General features: G+C 44.7%; 1 protein-coding gene across 1 annotated transcript in view; it reads right to left on the bottom strand.

Moving 5' to 3' along the window:
* The window catches only part of Snx25 (sorting nexin 25), a 116,075-nt gene that overhangs the window by 36,049 nt on the left and 62,096 nt on the right, over nt 1-17,930 (bottom strand). Inside the window, 1 exon segment of the mRNA XM_085680272.2 lies at nt 6,200-6,270. Within this exon segment, the coding sequence (XP_085536398.2) occupies nt 6,200-6,270 (71 nt within the window).

Genomic DNA, 17,930 nt, shown 5'->3' with positions numbered 1-17,930 from the left:
GATTCCTGGGCAGTCTCTGCTGATATGAACATCTTACACAATCTTGAGGGCTCTCCTAACTACCCAGAATCAGAGAAGTCGCGTTGGCTTAGATAAGAGAGAGTAGATATTAAATATAACAGATACGTGGGCAGGTCCTGGAAGAGCAATGGAGTAAGACAGCGGCACATGGAGAAGAAACAGAGTATGAGTAACTGCTTAGACACGGGAGGTAAGATGAACACGGGGACCAGGAGGCTCTTGTGGTGGGAGTGCAGTGAGGAGAGGAGGCAGAGCGGAAGACACAGTGGCAGACACTCAAGTCAAAAGAAGGGGATACAAGCATTGGAAATAGTCTGAGACACATCACACAGTCTGTATAGATTTCCAAATCATCAGGACTTCTGAAGGGAACTCTACATGGGATCAACAATGTCCAATACTCCCCAATGGTCAAAGAGACTGAAGACTGGCGACAGATCCTGGAAATTAGCCAGTGTCTGTCAACCTCCTCCAATCCCAAGAGCAATAAGAACTTAATATAAGAAATGAGGAAAATCCAAGCAGTATAGACTTGTCCATATTTCAGTGAATAAAGTCTAGGGGAAGACAGTCTGTTGAGTAAACTAAACCAGACACAAACCATTCATTGATTCTAAGTTTGCTACACAGATCTCCTCCTTGTCACACACAATGTCACTGCCTTGCTCAGAAGCCAAGCATGAGTCCCAGAGACACCGTCCCAGGCCTCTCCTCTACAGGCCTGTCTGATACACCCCTATATCTTGGTACTCATCTGTACTGAAGGGCTGGAAGGATCTCGTAAGCACGTAAGTCTCCAGGGCTCTGCCTGACTTCGGTGATTCCCTCACTCCAACTCCACGTAGGCCACAAAACCCCCCTGGCTTGTAATCAAGCCAATTCTGGGTAAGTAGAAGCATGGAGCCCTGAGTTAAAAGCCAAGCTGGACAAGGAGGACTGTGAATTCAGAACAGACACCAAATCTTAAATGGGAAACATCTGCCCCAAGAGCTGCCATGAGGAATGGCCACGCTAGCCACTCCTACATGCTGTTGTGCTTAGTTACTGGATTAAGGGTTGGGAGCTGGAAATTTCTAACTGTCTTCAGTGTCCTCTATGGTCTTGGCCAGCACCTTAAGATAGTTCACAGTGAAGTTTCAATCTCCACACATTCTAATGCTAACATATTTTATTGATATAATTTATACATGATAAATTTCACACATTTATTTTTGTTGCATGCAATTCAATGGTTTCCTAAAATATAAATTCAGAGTTGTGCAACTGATACTACTATCATAATATGGAATGTTTCCTATGTGCCCCTCCTTTCTCATGCAGCTTCAGGCACTCTACTAGCCGTAGGAAGCTAAGATCCTATGTTTGCCTGATCGGCTGATTCTGCACATCCCATGTGAACAGAGTCGTACAATCTGTGGCCTTTTGTGTCTAGTTTCTTTTACAATACTTTCAAAGTCTGCTCCATTTCACTGCTGAATCACATTCCATTATATGAATGCACCACACTTTATCTACTGTTGGTGGCCACATAGGCTATCTCTACTCTTTGTGAGTTTTAAATAATGGTAGTGTGAAATTAGTTAATGTACAAATTTGTGTGGAGACACAACCGCACTTTTCCTTCGGTGTATACCTGGGAATGGAAAGGACAGGTCACAGGGTAATTCTATGATAAAAATCTTTAAAACTGTCAAGCTGTCTTCACTTTCCATTTCCACAGGGGCTGAACGAGGTTTCCTGCTTCTCTACTTTATCTGTCTGATGCCATTTTAGCGACTCTAGGAGGTATGGAATGGTACTCACGTTAGTGTTGATTTGCATTTATCTATCTTTAAGGATACTGCTTTCACATGTCCTGCCCATTTGGACATCTTCGTAGACACATCCTCTCAAGCACTCTGCACATTTTTCTGCTGGGTCACGTGTGCTCCGATGGCTTTGCTGTAAGAGCTCTGTGGACGCTGGGAACAAGTTCCTTCTCAAACACAGGACTTGGGTACGAACCTTTGTCTTCCCTTCTGCGTTCTCTTTTCATCTTCTTCTTTCTTCATATTTCACTTATTTTTTTTTTTTGGAGGCAGGGTCTCACTATGTAGCCCTTGGTAGCCTAGGACTCTTGGCATAGACCAGGCTGGCCTCAGGCTCATAGAGATCTACCTGCCTCTGCCTTCTGAATGTTGAGATTAAAATCTATGGTACCATGCCTTGCTTCTTTTCATTTTCTTGATTTCTTTTCATTTCTTTTTTGGCACACTAAGTTTTTAATTTTTAAGCATCAGTTTACTATTTGTTGTTGCCTCTGAATTAAGATAAGGTCATGCATCATCAAGGTGGGCTCTAACCCAGAATAAATGCCATATTTATAAAACCACATTTAGACAAGAAAGAACAAATGCTAAGGAAGGACAATGTAAAACACGCGGAAGACGGCCATCTACAACAGTCCCCTCTTATCTGTGATGAGGATCTTCTAAATCCCCAGTGGATACCTGAAGACTCATATAGAACCAAAACTTCTAAACATTGTGCTTTTATCCTTACATTCCAAACAATTACTAAACTTAATTTAAATGCTAGGCAAAGCAAGACAATAGTGAACTAGACACATTAAAACAAAACACTGTACTAAAACTGTCATCATTGTTACTCTTTGAGTTACATGAACAAATGCACAGTCAATGTAAGTAGCTAAGTAGCTAAGGTAGTTACTAAGTAACTAACAGGTAGATAGTGCATACAACATGGATACCCTGGGCACAGAGCTTCCTTCCATCTAGGCTGGTATGGAGCAAAGGTGGTGGGTGGTTTGGCGGGGAGGAGTTCATCATGGTTCTCTCAGCAGTGCAACCTGGAGCTGCAATAACCCAGCGAGAAAGTGTTTTCCTGACGAAACTTATGCCAATGGGGAAAATCACAGGAAAGATAAGGGCAGTGAGAAAAACCCTAATCTGCTACACTCTTTAAACTGCCTGGCAGTAAAGCATCTTCCCTGCAAGAACAAAGAGAATAAGGAGAGGGCCACTGCCCATCTTTTCCCAGGTTCCATTGTCACAGGCTTCCTCATTTGGAGCAGAGCTCGAGTCCCTCAGCCCAGACATGGCCCTTCTTGACTGCATCTTCGTGAGTTCATGCCTGGCTGCTTTCCTCCAGCCTCTCTTTCAATCAACAGCAGCTTCCACCAATAGATCTCCAAGCTTCAGACTCCAGGGCTACGCTTGTCCCTCGCTCAGGAGACACTCTCAAGTCCCCGGCCAATGCTCACAGAGCACCATGCAGGTAAGGTCAACTCATGCTACTACCAAAGACAAAACCAGCCATTCCCTAGCTGAAACAGATCTCCTGCCAGCCTAACTCACTGCCCACAGAGGCACACTGTTCGCCAAAGCACGTAGCACCTTCTGAAATATTCGGGGTTTTTACTGTTTGACTTCTGCCCGGTTCGGTAGGTAAGAAGCCTCTTGCTTCACACTACTTGCTATCACCAAAGAGGTACTCAACAAGATTTCCAAGGCAGGATATGTATGGTCTTCCTTGGGAACTGGGTTCAGAGCCAGATTCTCTTCCTCATCTGCACCTTCCTTTCTTCCCCTGCACATAGCTCCGACTTTCCGAGGGACTGGAGGGGACAGACCACAGTCCTCAAGCTTCTCTTTGTCCTTGGGCTAACTAGAAACTTGGCACAACAGCATGTTTTAAAGTTCCTGTCACAACTCTTATCCGTTCTTTCGACACACTATTACTTGGCAGGAATTTGAGCAGATCTGAGGATTTTTATGGGAAGTCTATTCCTCCAGGTAAAAGTGAAGTTTTCCGATCTACAGCAAATTCAATGCTGATGATATTAACATGTCCTCCAACTTCACATATCTAAGGGGGGAGTGGGAATGTATGAGGAACAGGCAAGCTACAAGGAGTTAAAAGCCATCTCATATCCAATCCTTCCTCAGGGCAAGTCTGGGTAAGAACCCTACTTCATTTGAAGAAAAACAAACAGGCAAAAAGATAGAGCATATATATTTGGGCTTTAGCAACCTAAAACACAGGAGAGCATGGTCCTGCCCAGCACCATGACAGACTGAGCCGAACTAGGAGACCCACACACAGGCCCAGGGTGGTCTGGTAGTTGAGCACTACTATGATGAGCAAATGTATGGTGTGGTATGGGAGAGAAAGACAGAATGGTACCTGTCTGTATCTGAGGAGATGGGAGAGAGAGAGACAGAATGGTTCATGTCCTGTGGACAAAGGCAGATCTGAAGAGATGAAAGTGGTGAGGGGCAGGCTGAGGTGGTGTCTGGGTCTGGGCCGAGGCAGGAGTCCATGGCTGGGTTCGTGGTGTTGATACAGCTGCTGTCTATGCTGATGTCCCTGGCTCCTGATATCACTAGGTCTGTGCAGAGCTGGCCCCGCCCCTCCCTGGCTGCACCACTAAGGAGAACTGGTTGTGTTCTTCATGGTTTAAGCACTCTGGAGAGGGTCCTACACCTCACCTGAGCAGCACAATAGAGCTGACCCTGTAGACAGGGAGCATGAGGGGGGCATGGCTGGTACTGCCGCCCTCCTCTGTGCTGTAGTGGTGGGGGTAAGGGAAAGATGCCTCCCTCCTCGCCCCTACCACCTCCAGCAGGTGAGGGAGCTGGTGCTCCCCTTTACCAACTGCAATACTCAGGAAAGTGCCACCCCTGCCACAAAGAATAAATAAAACGGGTAAAAAGGTCATAAGTGTGGAAGAGCTGTCCTTGTCCCTTACCAGGTGCAGAAATTGGGAGAGTAGCCCTTGCTCCGATCCTGGGTCAACATAGCAGAGCTGGCCTTGGTGATTTAGGTGTGGGAGAGCAAACCCTAAGGGCATGAAAGCAGAACCAGCTCAATCCAGCAAGGGCTGAACTAGCCAGGACCATGCCGGAGAGCTCACCCTGGTGGTGGGAATAGAGGAGAGATGGCGGGCTGACCAACCCTGCAACCACGCCAACATCCACCCCACCTGCGATGTGCTGGAGCATGTGAAGATGCTCATCCTGCAGACCCAAAGCTGCAGGACCTCCACGACACGGGGCAATAACAGGACATCCAAGGAGTCCCAGTGAGGGCCCAGCATCGACAGTGTAGCAGAAACCAGGGGTATTGAACCAGACCAATGATTCCTTGCAAAGCACACTTGCAAGTAAAGATATATGGATAAAAGGCTTACTGTGTGACTCACTGTGTCACACTATAGCTTTTATGATGAAATTTTTTGCTTTTTCCTTTTTTTCTTCTTTTTTCCCCCACTTAAATTTTGTTTTATTTTATTTGGAGGGGGGAGGATGCAAGGGCAGAGGGCAGATATGAAGGGACGGGAAGATGAATGGGATCAAGATGCATGATGTGAAAGACACAAAGAATAAAAAGGAAGTTTAAAAAAAGTCTAAAAGTGTAAAAGAAGAAAACTCTTAACAATCCAAGCACTCACCTGTCGGCAAAGGCTAAGTGAGCCATGGAAACACTAACCTCCGAGGATCACTTAAATGCTACCAAGAGCACAACTCAAACAGAAACATTACTGGAGATCACACTGACTATGAGAAGTTGACACCAACTCAGGCTCAGTTAAAACCAGAAGAGAAACTGCACATGCTCTGATTGAAGCCTTCTGAGATTGTGGCCACGGCTGCATCTTATTGGCGTAAGACAGTCAAGTAATCACCGTGAAAGCACAAACACTAAGTCTGACTCCTGGAACCCACATAAAACAATGTTGGGGCTGGTGGTCTGGGCATGAAATTTCATCACTAAGAGGGTGGAGACAAGCAGACCCTGGGGCCACACCGGCCTACTAGCCAGCTTGGTAGGTCCCAAGCGGGAAGAAGACCCTTCCACCCTCACCTTGCCCTGAAGGTAGAAAGTGCCTAATGACGCTCAGAGTTGTCCTCGGGCCTCAACATGTATGTGCACACACAGAACCCTATACACACATGAACATACACATAAGACGCACACACAAAGAAAAGACAGATTTTTATCAGGATGAAATTACTTTTGCTTTCTTTAATGATATTAGACCATTGCTTTAACAGAGTCGAATTACTTAAATATAAGTCAGCGGAATGTTTCACATTTGTCAAAACACTGAGAGGAGAGGGGGCTCGGGGTGGACTGAGGGCCTTGGCATACTGGGAGAAAACACGATTATTCTTACCCTTGTGCCTCTTCAGCTGAGGGAAGCTGCTAATTGTAGTTGCCTGGATTATTTCCACTACAATTTGATACCTGATTTTAAAAGAGAGAAAGAAAAGATTCAATACCAAGAAAATGCTACCTTCAGAGACACCTTTAGTTATCTGACACCTTTGGTTGCTGATGCTAACCAAACTTGGCACAGGGGCTACGAGGCCCGAGGACTCATCCAAACAACCCAAATGCATGGAGCACCTAGCAGAGGTCAGGCAATGTGCCCCCTGCTCGTCATTTCTGAGGCTGTACCTTAAGAGTCACTCTGTCCTGACGGGAAGTCACTACCTGCCCATGGCTGCAAACACATTCTCAGGGCCGTGCTAAACTCCTCCATTCAGCCTTCTTTCCCAGTAACTAAGACAATCAGGTCTGCCGCTTAAGTTTTCATTTTCCAGGAGGTTGGTCACGATATCCATGGAGCTATTAAGTTTAATTAAATTAAAATCTTAGGGTTAGGGCTATAGCTCAATGTTGGAGCTCTTATATCACACATACTAGTCCCACATTCCATCCCTTGTATTATCAAAAAATAAACAGAAAGGAAGGAAGGAAGGAAGGAAGGAAGGAAGGAAGGAAGGAAGGAAGGAAGGAAGGAAGGAAGGAAGGAAGAGGAAAAAGAAAAAAGAGAAAAGAATATAAAGCAAAGCTCTTCGGCCACTTTTCCAGCGCTCAGCAGCCTCGGGCACTGACTGAGATAGAAAGGACAGACCAGACGAGCAGGAGGGCCTTCCCTAAGTGCAGTCTGTGGCTGGTTCAACCCCTCCAGCCATGTGGCCCAGTCCTGGTGGATTTCCTCACCACGTCTCACCAGGGCTCAGCAGGGCATCTGCTGCGGAAGTCTGGCACAGATATTTTCCTGAAGCCGCCTTGGTGCTTATCATGAATGGAGAGCCAAGAAACATCAGCTTAGAACACAGGGTGTGTGTGTGTGTGTGTGTGTGTGTGTGTGTGTGTGTGTCTGAGAGAACGACCTTCAGAGAAAATACAAAACAGTTTCCATGATAGATAACAGGTGGAAGCCTAGGGCTTTATTGAGTGTATTTAATTGGGCTTTGTTTTGAGATAAGGTTTCACTATATATCCCTGGCTATCCTGGAACTCAACGCGTAGACCAGGCTGGCCTCACTGGCCTCTCTGTGTTGAGTGCTGGGACTAAAGGCGTGCACGGCCACATCTGGCTTAGAAATGAAGTTCTTAAAACTCTAGCAGAAATTTCCTAACAAAACTGATCTGTCCTGAGGGTCTAATATCCTCTATCATTTTGTTTGGAGGCTTTCCACAATAAAGCTATTTAGTATTAGTTCCTACTTTAGGCACTAACTTTGTACAAGCCTGGTGGCTAAGACAGAAGGATCTTCAACTTTTCACCTCATCAAAATTAAAGCTATTTGCAGACTCCTCACACATTTGCGTCTTTCCTTCTTCGGCTACCCTCAAGTCCGATTCCCACAATTGCAAAGGCGAGCTGGTATGAGTACTGACACCCTGTCACCTCTGGACTGTGGCAGACACTGGCAGCTACCACCGTCTCTGGGAACAGACGGTGTTTAGAGAGGGGGCAGCACAGCTGACAAGGGCAGCACTCCAGAAAGCCTTCGCAGAGAAGCCCGGACACAGTTCATCTTCGCCTTTTGTTTTTCTTTTCTCAAGACCGGGTTTCTCTGTAGCTGTGGAGCCTGTCCTGGAACTCGCGCTGTAGACCAAGCTGGCCTGAACTCACAGAGATCTGCCTGCCTCTGCCTCCTGAGCGCTGGGATTAAAGGGATGCTCCATCACCGCCTGGCCTCATCTTTGCCTTTTTATTAAGGTCCTGTGTGAAGCCAGGATGCAGTCGGACATAGGGACATCAGTTCACCTCCGTCATTCAAGAACCATAAAGACATGGCCACACGCTAAGTGCTAAGTGGAGCTTAAGTCTCCAGTGACATCCCCACTCCATCAAATCAGTCTCACACTGATTGTCTCACGTGTGCAGCGAAGCAGAGCAATTTTTTTTTAAAAAAAAAAGCTAATTATAAGACATTGTGTGTGAACTGTATGTGGCCTGTGTCAAAGGTCATCCCAACTAAAGAGGCCTCTTTGAGAAATCCAAATATAGCCAGGTGCGATGGTGCACACCTTTAATCCCAGCACTAGGGGATTTAATCTCTATGAGTTTGAGATCAGCCTGCTCTACAAAGTGAGCTCCAGGACAGCCAGGACTACACTGTGAAACGCTGTCTCGAAAACCAAAAAAAGAAAAAGAAAAAGAAAGAAAGAAAGAAGAAAGAGAGAGAAAGAGAATGAGAGAGCTAGAGAGAGAGAACTTCATACACATAGAGAATATCTCTAGGCTGATTATACATATTCAGGCTATTTTCCAAATTGAAGCCTTGCTAGGAACATTATGGATAATAGTTTTCTGGTGGAATTGCCGTCATTCCTCCAAATTATGGCAAAGTACAAAAATGGCTCCTTACGTGACTTGTCCTGCTAGTTGTTAATGGATGAGGAAGGAGCTCAGAAGAAGCCTCCACACTCCTGGAACTACTGAAAACTACCACTCTCCGGACATGTCCTTCACTTCGTCTGGGTTTTAGCTTAGTACTAGAACACACTGACTTGTCTCTGCACTCTAGAGTGTCTGCAAACACCTCCCAGTATGCTGCAATCCAAATTCAAATAGCCTCAGGGTCCACACTCACAGTGCTTCTCAAGTGGACCACAAGGAAACAATTTAACAGACTGGAACCCCCATCCACTTACAAAAAAGCTAAACTATCATATACGTGCTTACTGTAGGGACTTCTATAAGGAAGAGAACAAATCAAAAAAGCTTTCAACATGTGTGTGATCTCTTCTATGTTCCGGACACACAGGAATGGCAGATACAACCTCTGCTTCAAGACATGCTGGGGCATATCAGATTACAGGGAAAGCATTCAGCCAGTAGTTTTTATAATTACACTCATACACATAGCAAAAGCCTAAACACACATCAAAGAGGCCTGGCTACAGTCAGTCATAGGTGACAGTCAAAAGTGAAATACATATATACTGCAAATAAATGCTTAGAAGACTTTAATTCTTACAATGCAAGGGTTGCACATTTATAACTGTAGACATATAACTGTGCCAATGAACCCGGGCTACTACAAGGCACATGGAATGACTGAAGGGCAGTTGTATTAAAACGGTACAATTATGAGTCAATTTAGAAACTTTCTAAACTGTTCCTGCCTTTCTTCTCTCTCTTCCTGGGATCCCTAAGCTATGTGTCCATTTCTGCACTAGTGTCATCATCCTTCTGAATCTGCTCTTTTTGGAACCAGGTCCATGAGCGAGCATCCATCGCAAAGATTCCCTGGCTTGTCCTCTGCCATTCTTCCTTCTGCAGTCATGTCTTTCTCCTCACCTGTGGTCGCTGCTTTGTTCAGCAGTCCGGCTGTCTCCGACCTCTGCCCTTCTCTCCCATTCAAACCCATTTGAGCACCTTTGTCAACCCCACCCCCTCCAGCAGGGCACTAGAGCGGTGGTGGCGCAGGCCTTTAATCTTAGCACTGGGGAGGCAGAGGCAGGTGGGTCAGGAGTTTGAGACCAACCTGGTCTACAGAGTGAGTCCCAGGATAGCCAGGGTACACAGCAAACAAGCAAACAAACAAACCCTCCCCCTCTAGTTCACCCCATCCCTTCCTCAAAGGAGTAGCCACATCCCGCCTGACCTTCCCTCCAGGGTATCGGTTCTCCACCAGCACCATCTCCCTCAATAGAAAGATAGACCCCAGCCAGGTCCTTCAAACAGGCAATCTCCCACTGAAAGATCTTCCTCATTAGAGCTAACATGCCTCGAGCCTTCCTTAAAGTCTTATTGTGTAACATGTAAATGCACATTAAAATCTGTCTTCTCCCAAATCCCAGCTCACTTCTGCCTGCCGACAGTATCTGTTATTTACTATTTCACACTTCCTCCAAGAGTGCTATGAACAAACAAGTGAAAATGGTGTGTCCAGTCATTGTGTGCCAGTCATGGAAGGCTAAAAACTGACAACACATTATTGAGCCCAAGACAATATTATGGCTTTGCCTATGAAGAAGACAGGATCTTTTTTCTATCTAATTATGAACCCCCTGAAGACAGGCCTGTTTTTCTCCTCTTGGGCCCAGGTAGGTACTAAACATACAGTAGGGATTCAATGAATATTAATGAGCTAAACTAGCAAGACTTAATATCTTTAACATTTAATGGGCACACCTAATATTCTGAACAACTTGGGTTTTTTTGATGTTCTTAGTGATTCATGCTTTGGAACAAATGAGTCAGGGATGGTACTGAAGAAATGCACACCATCTGAGTAAAGAGTGAAAATGACAGGGAACAGGAGCTAACATTCACACACTGTGGGCCTAGGCTTCATATCCCCATATAGTCACCTCCACTACAGAGGTGGACAGTGAAGCCCAGTGGATTAAGAAATCCGTACAGACAATTCATGATCCCAGAGAATTTAGACAACAATGAGGACCCTAAGAGAGACATTCTACATGGGAAGTAGAAAAGGACAAGATCTCCTGAGTAAGGGGGCTGGAGAGATGGCTCAGTGGTTAAGAGCATTGCCTGCTCTTCCAAAGGTCTTGAGTTCAATTCCCAGCAACCATATGGTGGCTCACAACCATCTGTAATGAGATCTGGTGCCCTCTCTGGCCTGCAGGCACACATGTAGGCAGATATTGAATGCATAATAAATGAATAAATATTTTAAAAAAAATCTCCTGAGTAAACTGGGAGCATGGGGACCATGGGAGAGGGTTGAAGGGGAGGGGAGAGGAGAAAAATGTATAGCTCAGTAAAATCAATAAAAAAAGAAAGAAAAGTTTATTATCATGTCAGGATTGTCAGCCTCAATAAAAAGAATTTATCTTCTTTTAATCATAAAAAAGAAATCCATACACAGTTCCACTGCTTGTACCCAGAATGGCAGCTGACTGCCTGACTTACGCACCACGCTGTTCTCCCGCCTCTCTAAAATTCAGTATAGGTCTACGCCTATCTTGTCAAAGGCTTTTTGATGCCAGCCGGCACTCCCAGACTTTGCCGCCTTCCACACCCCCTGGACAGTCTCTGCCCAGTCAGACCATAGGCTCCCAGCACACTCCTGTCCTGACTCCCAACCTCGCTCTCCTCTTGCTCCTCCCTCTTGTACAAAATGGCCTCCTGTTACCTGTTCAAATCCCCTTAGTTCTTAAACACTGAGGGCATGACCATTTCCCCTGATACTTAGGATGTTTTCTTCTATGGGAGATTTAATGCTACAGTTGCCTGGTTTTAAACCCTCCTCACACCACTTCCAGCCTGAAGACCTGCCTTATTGCCTCACTATTTATATCCACCTGTGATGGGTCTGTGAAGCTGGATTATTGTGAACAGCACAGGCGCTCAGATCTCCAGGAGCTATTCAAACACCAGCAGCCCAAGGACGTCCTCCTCCCAAGGAGGAAGGTCACACTGTGAGTCTGGTTCCAGAACCAAGAGAAAGTTGTAGACTGCCTTGATTGGACCTATACAGATTGTTGGTGTGTTTCCCCAAATGACAGTGTAAACTCAAGAATTAAGAAGAGCGGGCTGGTGAGATGCTGCAGGAGGTAAGGGGCTTGCTGTGAAGCCACCAAGACGCCAAGCCTGATAACCTAACAAGCTCTAGGCTCAAACCTGGTGGAGGGAGAGGCGACTCCCCTAACTTGTCTGCTGACCTCCACAAATGCCCTGTAACATATGTGCATCATACACGCACAATACGTAAATGCAGTAAAAATTTTAAAATTCCTTTAATTAAAGAGAAATGCCATGACCCAAATATACCTGCTTCCCAACTCCAGCAATTACCACGCCTACAATCTCTCTTCTGTTATGGACAAGGTAAGGTCAAAGACATGTCACTTGCTTCGAGAAGTCACCTTACCTCTCTTGCATTTTAATCACTAAATTTGGATAAGTAGACTAAGAACCGGTTGGTTATATATGAGCTCTTCCCACTGAGCTGAAACACTTGAGAAGTCCTGAGCTCCAAAGCTTAGCCTACAGATTATCACACTTCTAACCTGTTTACAGCAGGCCTGGAGTCTTAAATGCTGACTTCAAAGTCACCTACATACCAACCGCAATCTCAGTCAGCCTGTCACTCCCTATCTCTCTCTGTTTCTGTTTCAGTCCCCCCATCTCTGTGTGTGAGAGGCACATGTTTCATTCATTAAAGACTTTAAAGAAGTACTAGTTTTGAGTTTTCTGGGCATACACATGCTGGAATGTCTTAAGACAATAGAAGACGAAACAGACATTAGCTTGTGGCAGATAATTTGGCAAATCAAATAGTTTGAAATACTATTTTAGCTGGGCAGTGGTGGCGCACGCCTTTAATCCTAGCACTCAGGAGGCAGAGGCAGGCAGATCTCTGTGAGTTCAAGGCCAGTCTGATCTACAAAAGCTAGTTCTAGGACAGGCTCCAAAAGCTACACAGAAACCCTGTCTCGAAAAACCAAAAAAAAAAATTAAAAATAAAAAGAAAGAAATACTATTTTATATTCAAACTACCAAGGATATAGCGAGGTGTGGTGGTGCACACCTTTAATCCCAGCACTTGGAAGGCAGAGGCAGGTGGATCTTGTGAGTTTGAAGCCAGCCTGGCCTACACAGTGAGTTCTAAGCCAGCCATGGTTATTTAGTGAGAACTTGTCTCAAAAATTAAGTAAGTTAATAATAAATAAAATTAACAAGGATGAAGAATAGAATAGTATATACAAACATTTAAGAAAATCTAAACATTTTTAAAGAGATGTTATCAGAATTGCCAAAAACTAGGGATCGCTAGCATGCTGGAAGGATTCCAACTAAAACATGTGAGAGAAAAATCCATGGCGACTTCAGCCAGCCAAACTGACGCTCTCTATCATATCCACAGCCCTAATAGAATTTACTGAATGATTTAGAACAGGATCAGGATGCTTAAAAATGTGAGCTTGAACACATGCCGTGCCGTGTTCAAGCCCCGCTTCTAAGACATACCGTATCACTCTGGCAAAATTATTCAAAGTATCTAAATTGCATTGGGAGTTCTGTCTTTTAGAGCTGTTGTGTAGGCTAAGTTGGATGATGGGTTATAACATTTGGAATAGTGCCTATCCCAGGTGAGAGTCCAGTAACTGTCAATCATTTCTGTTGGTCCTCACCGCCATCGCTGACTCTTCAGATGTATACTACCTAGGATGTGTGTGTGTGTGTGTGTGTGTGTGCGTGTGCGTGTGCGTGTGTGTGGAGAGAGAGAGAGAGAGAGAGAGAGATGCATAAAGATTTTAAAGTAGCCATACTTTTTCCTAATTAAAAAGATATTTAGTCCTGAGGTCCCCAGACTCTCTAACTACAATTGGCTAGAGAACCGTTGGGGGTCTGGATGGGGAAGATGAAGTCCTGTAAAATTTTAACGGAGCATCATCTGATAGGCTCAATGGCTTTACAATGTAGGCATCTTTGGAGGGATCAGGGTCCCATTTCCTCTGGAACCAAAAATTAAAAAAAAAAAAAGCAAACTAGCTGTGGTCTGCTTTGTGCAGAAATCCTGTTGGCTGAAGCCCTGCATCGCAATCATACACTGAAGGTGAAGGGGTTTCCATGTGTGAGACTGACCTGGACCCCCAGTCAGAGTCAGGGTACATCCTTCCTACTGACAACTCCAGTCAAGTTTCTGATAATCTGAATTTTGAAATAAGTTCTTAGTGATTAAGGAAACTCAAGAACTGGGGACCATAATGACATTTTACAGCTGCAGCATCTACAGGGAGAGAAACACCGCTTCCTGTGACTTGGTAGCCGGCTCTAGGCTCTGTTACTCCAGCCTCATAAGTGGCCGGACAGACTTTATTTTCTCAATGTGAGCCAATCTTTCTTTACTCTAAAAGAACACATGTTCATTGAAGAAAACGAAAAATATGCAAGGCACAACATTTAGAGTTAACCTCAATTCACATCTGGCCTAACTTTTTCCTACTCAGCATTTTTGGCTTTATGAGACTTTATAAGACATACTATCTTAGAGTTCTTTTATCAGTTTAAGGTTAATTTTGGGGCTAGAGAGATGGTTAAGTGGTTAAGAGTACTTAATGCTCTTCCAGAGGACCTGAGTTTGGTGCCCAGTACCCATGTCTGACAGTCCACAGTCCCCTGTAACTCCAGCTCCAGAGGTCCAACATAGTGTTCTGATCTATGAGGATGTTTACACACATACACACAAACATACATGAATAAAAACACAGTAAGCCTTTAAACTTAATATCCATGGGAGATGCCATATTTAAATACTCCAATTCTGTGTCATTGGTATTACACAATATAGATGTGCCAATTTCTATAAAACTGAACTTTTATTGCTAAGTGTATTGGTTATTTAAAACTTTCCTCTATTTTAAATAAAACTGCAAAAACAAAACAAAAACCACAAACTCATGGTTACTTTCTTAGGATAAACTATGTAAAGCAATCAGATAAAAAAAATAATGAACATTTTCACATTGAGATAGCATTACAGAAGGCAGAAGCCGCAGACCGGGGACATTATTATGAACACAGGAATAGCACAGTCTTTATTTCTTGTGTCTCTGGGTACTGCCGAGAGTAACAGTCTGCAGCTCTTTGCACAGGGCAGCTGTCAGTGGGACTGGGCAGAGTGTCAGAGGCACAGGCTGAAGAGAACTGAAGTTGGCCTTAGAGGGGGGTTTCTAGTTTGCAAAAGGTGACTTCACAAAACACAAAGACATGCTTACGCTTTTTTCACTCGTGGCACACACAGAAAATGATATCTGAACAGAAATCTGGAGCAATCAGCCATGCTAGGCCTTATCCAACTACAACGAGGGCGAGGAAGCGCACTCTGTGAGCCACAGTGTATGCCAACGTGGATAACATCCCCTTCTCCCTGCACAGATAGCAATACTCTGGAAACGCCCTTTCTATTAACGATTTTCACTGAAGAGGTTGAGGTATGGGGGCTGGCATGCACTCAGGAAGAGCTGGGATACACTGTAAGACCCTACCTTCTAGGTGTCAAAAACTCCAGCTGCTTATGATTGGCGAATGTTATGTCTATGCTTTTTTTAAAAAAAAGAAATATTTATTATGTATAAGATGTTGTCTGCACATATGCCTGCAGGCCAGAAGAAGGCACCTGATCTCATTAGAGATGGTCGTAAGCCACCATGTGGTTGCTGGGAATTGTACTCAGGACCTCTGGAAGAGCAGCCAGTGCTCCTAACCGCTGAGCCATCTCTCCAGCCCTATGTTTACGCTTTTTATCACCATAAATAACTCAATGTTTCTACAGACTCATTTTCTAGGACCCAGAACCTATAGGCACTACATGCTACAGAAATCACCAATGTCATGTTGTCCCTGCCTATGAGCTGTGGCTAACCTGAAGAAAGCCACATTGTTATCTGTATAGTTTCTCCTGGTGCCCCTAGGAGAAGGGCACTAGGTCTACTAGTCACTACAGTCACGGTCGCTCACTTACATAGTATGCATACAGTATCACTGTCTTTAGTTTTATTCTCAATGCTTATTATACATTTCTGTTCAGAACATTTACTGAACATTACTTTGCTGCTGAGTTTTATGGTTTATTTTGAAACTTCTCTAATGACTTTATAATGCATTTTGAGTAAAGTTTACCTGAAGTAAGATATCGTGTTTAACTTCATCTCATCAGTTAATCCTATTTAAGTCATGATCTGAGAATTTTGTCTTCTGCTCCTGACAATCGCTAACTTTACTTTTAGCTCTTACTGGGAACCCAGCATGGGTTCCAAGGAGAGTGTCCTGAAAATGGGGTATCACTACCTGACCTCAAATTTGTCATTTTCTTTTTCGCTCCAGTCTCTCAGATACTGACATGACAGCCTGTGTCGCCATGTCTGGCTTTCTATGACTTGTGAGCCCAAGTTCTTACTACTTTAGAAGCATGAATGATCACTGTAGGGTGACTTGGAAAAGATTTCTTTTTAATTATTTGCCTGTATATGTGTTTGTCTCTGTGTGGTATGTGCACACGAGTGCAGTACCCTAAGAGATCAGGGGTGTTGGAGTCCCTGGACCTAGAGCTACAGGCAGTTGTGAGCTGCCCAACATGACTGCTGGAAAGGAAACGTGGGTCCTCTAGAAGCACAGCAAATACTCTCTGACTGCTGAGCCTCCTTCCCAGCCCCTCGGTCACTGGTTCTCAACCTGTGGGGAGGGCTGCATGTCAGATATTTATATTATGATTCATAACAGTAGCCAAATTACAGTTATGAAGTAACAATAAAACAATGTTAAGGTTGGGGGTCGGCACAACATGAGAAACTGTATTAAAGAGTTTCAGCAATAGAAAGGGTGAGGACCACTGCCCTAGGCTGCTGTTTCATGCTATGACACCTTATCTACCTCTAGAACTGTATTTCTGATTAGAACGGTGACTGGCCACCCCACGACAGAGCAAGCATCATCCTCTCCTAACAATTTTATTCATCGCGCCAGTAACACCGCCCACGAGATTACTCTATTATATTAGCATGGAAATACTCCATTCATAAAAGACTACAATCACAATCTCTTCCCAACTTTACATTCAACGACAACAAGTTGGTGACTTGAGAATGGCTGTGCCCGCAGCAGAAATTGGCAAATTCCCCAAAGCCAGCGTTCTCAGCCCACTCAAAAACCAGCTGCTAACGTAACCAGAGTGCCACTCCCCCATTTCTCCATTTGCTGCTGCAGGAACTCAATACTGCTTCCTTCTGGAAGGGAAAACAGCTCGTCCCCACTCCGGCTGCTTCCTTCCAAGTATAAGAAGGTGCAGCTCCGGTGTCTCTCAATCCCCCTGAAGTTCACTCCTCCCCGTGAAGAAGGGGGTTTTTAACTTGGTCGCAGGTGAAGAGAGACCGAGCACACGAAACACGCCTTCTGTCTCACTTTCCTCTTGAGGGGCTATGTTCTTTTCCTCTGAGGCAGCTAGAGGAAGACATTGGATCTGCCAGGGAGATGGGGAAGCTGGCAGAAGCAGGGATATGGAAGGCTGATTCTGGTCCAGTTTTTCTAGTCAGAAAATGACAAACTAATCCTGGGCCTCTGTTAGAGAGTATACGGCTTACACGTGGAAGGATGAGTTCTCAATTATCTACCAGTAATCAAACTGTAATTTAACCTCTGCCTCATTTCATGACTCTGAAATGGTTCAGATCTCAGAATAAAGAAGGGCACTGTCGGCTGGGCGGTGGTGGTGCACACCTTTAATCCCAGCACTCGGGAGGCAGAGACAAGTGGATCTCCATGACTTTGAGGCCAGCCTGGTCTACATAGTAAGTTCCAGGACAACCAAGGTTACACAGAGAAATGCTGTCTTGAAGAAAAAAAAGAAGGGGCTTCTTACTGGGCCTCATCTAGCCCCCAAACTGAGCACTGCATGCACTTCAATTAGTAGCTAGTAATTGATGAATGTTCACAACAAAAGCAAACTGGTTTGTGGTCTTTGCCCTATAGGCTGTAATAACAGTAATGGCTACAGCTAACAGTCAGGGTTGTGCAAGGCTGGGCTCAGCGCCGTGCACAAACTGACTTGTGGGTGGTTAGTTATCCATGAGGTGGGGATCCCAATCCACAGGGCAGTGCTGTGCACATACTGTGGTGGGTGGTTAGTTAC

This window comes from Myodes glareolus, chromosome 23, assembly GCF_982192425.1.
Source record: "Myodes glareolus chromosome 23, mMyoGla1.1, whole genome shotgun sequence".
Lineage (NCBI taxonomy): Eukaryota > Metazoa > Chordata > Mammalia > Rodentia > Cricetidae > Myodes > Myodes glareolus.
This window is presented reverse-complemented; position numbering and strand designations above follow the sequence as displayed.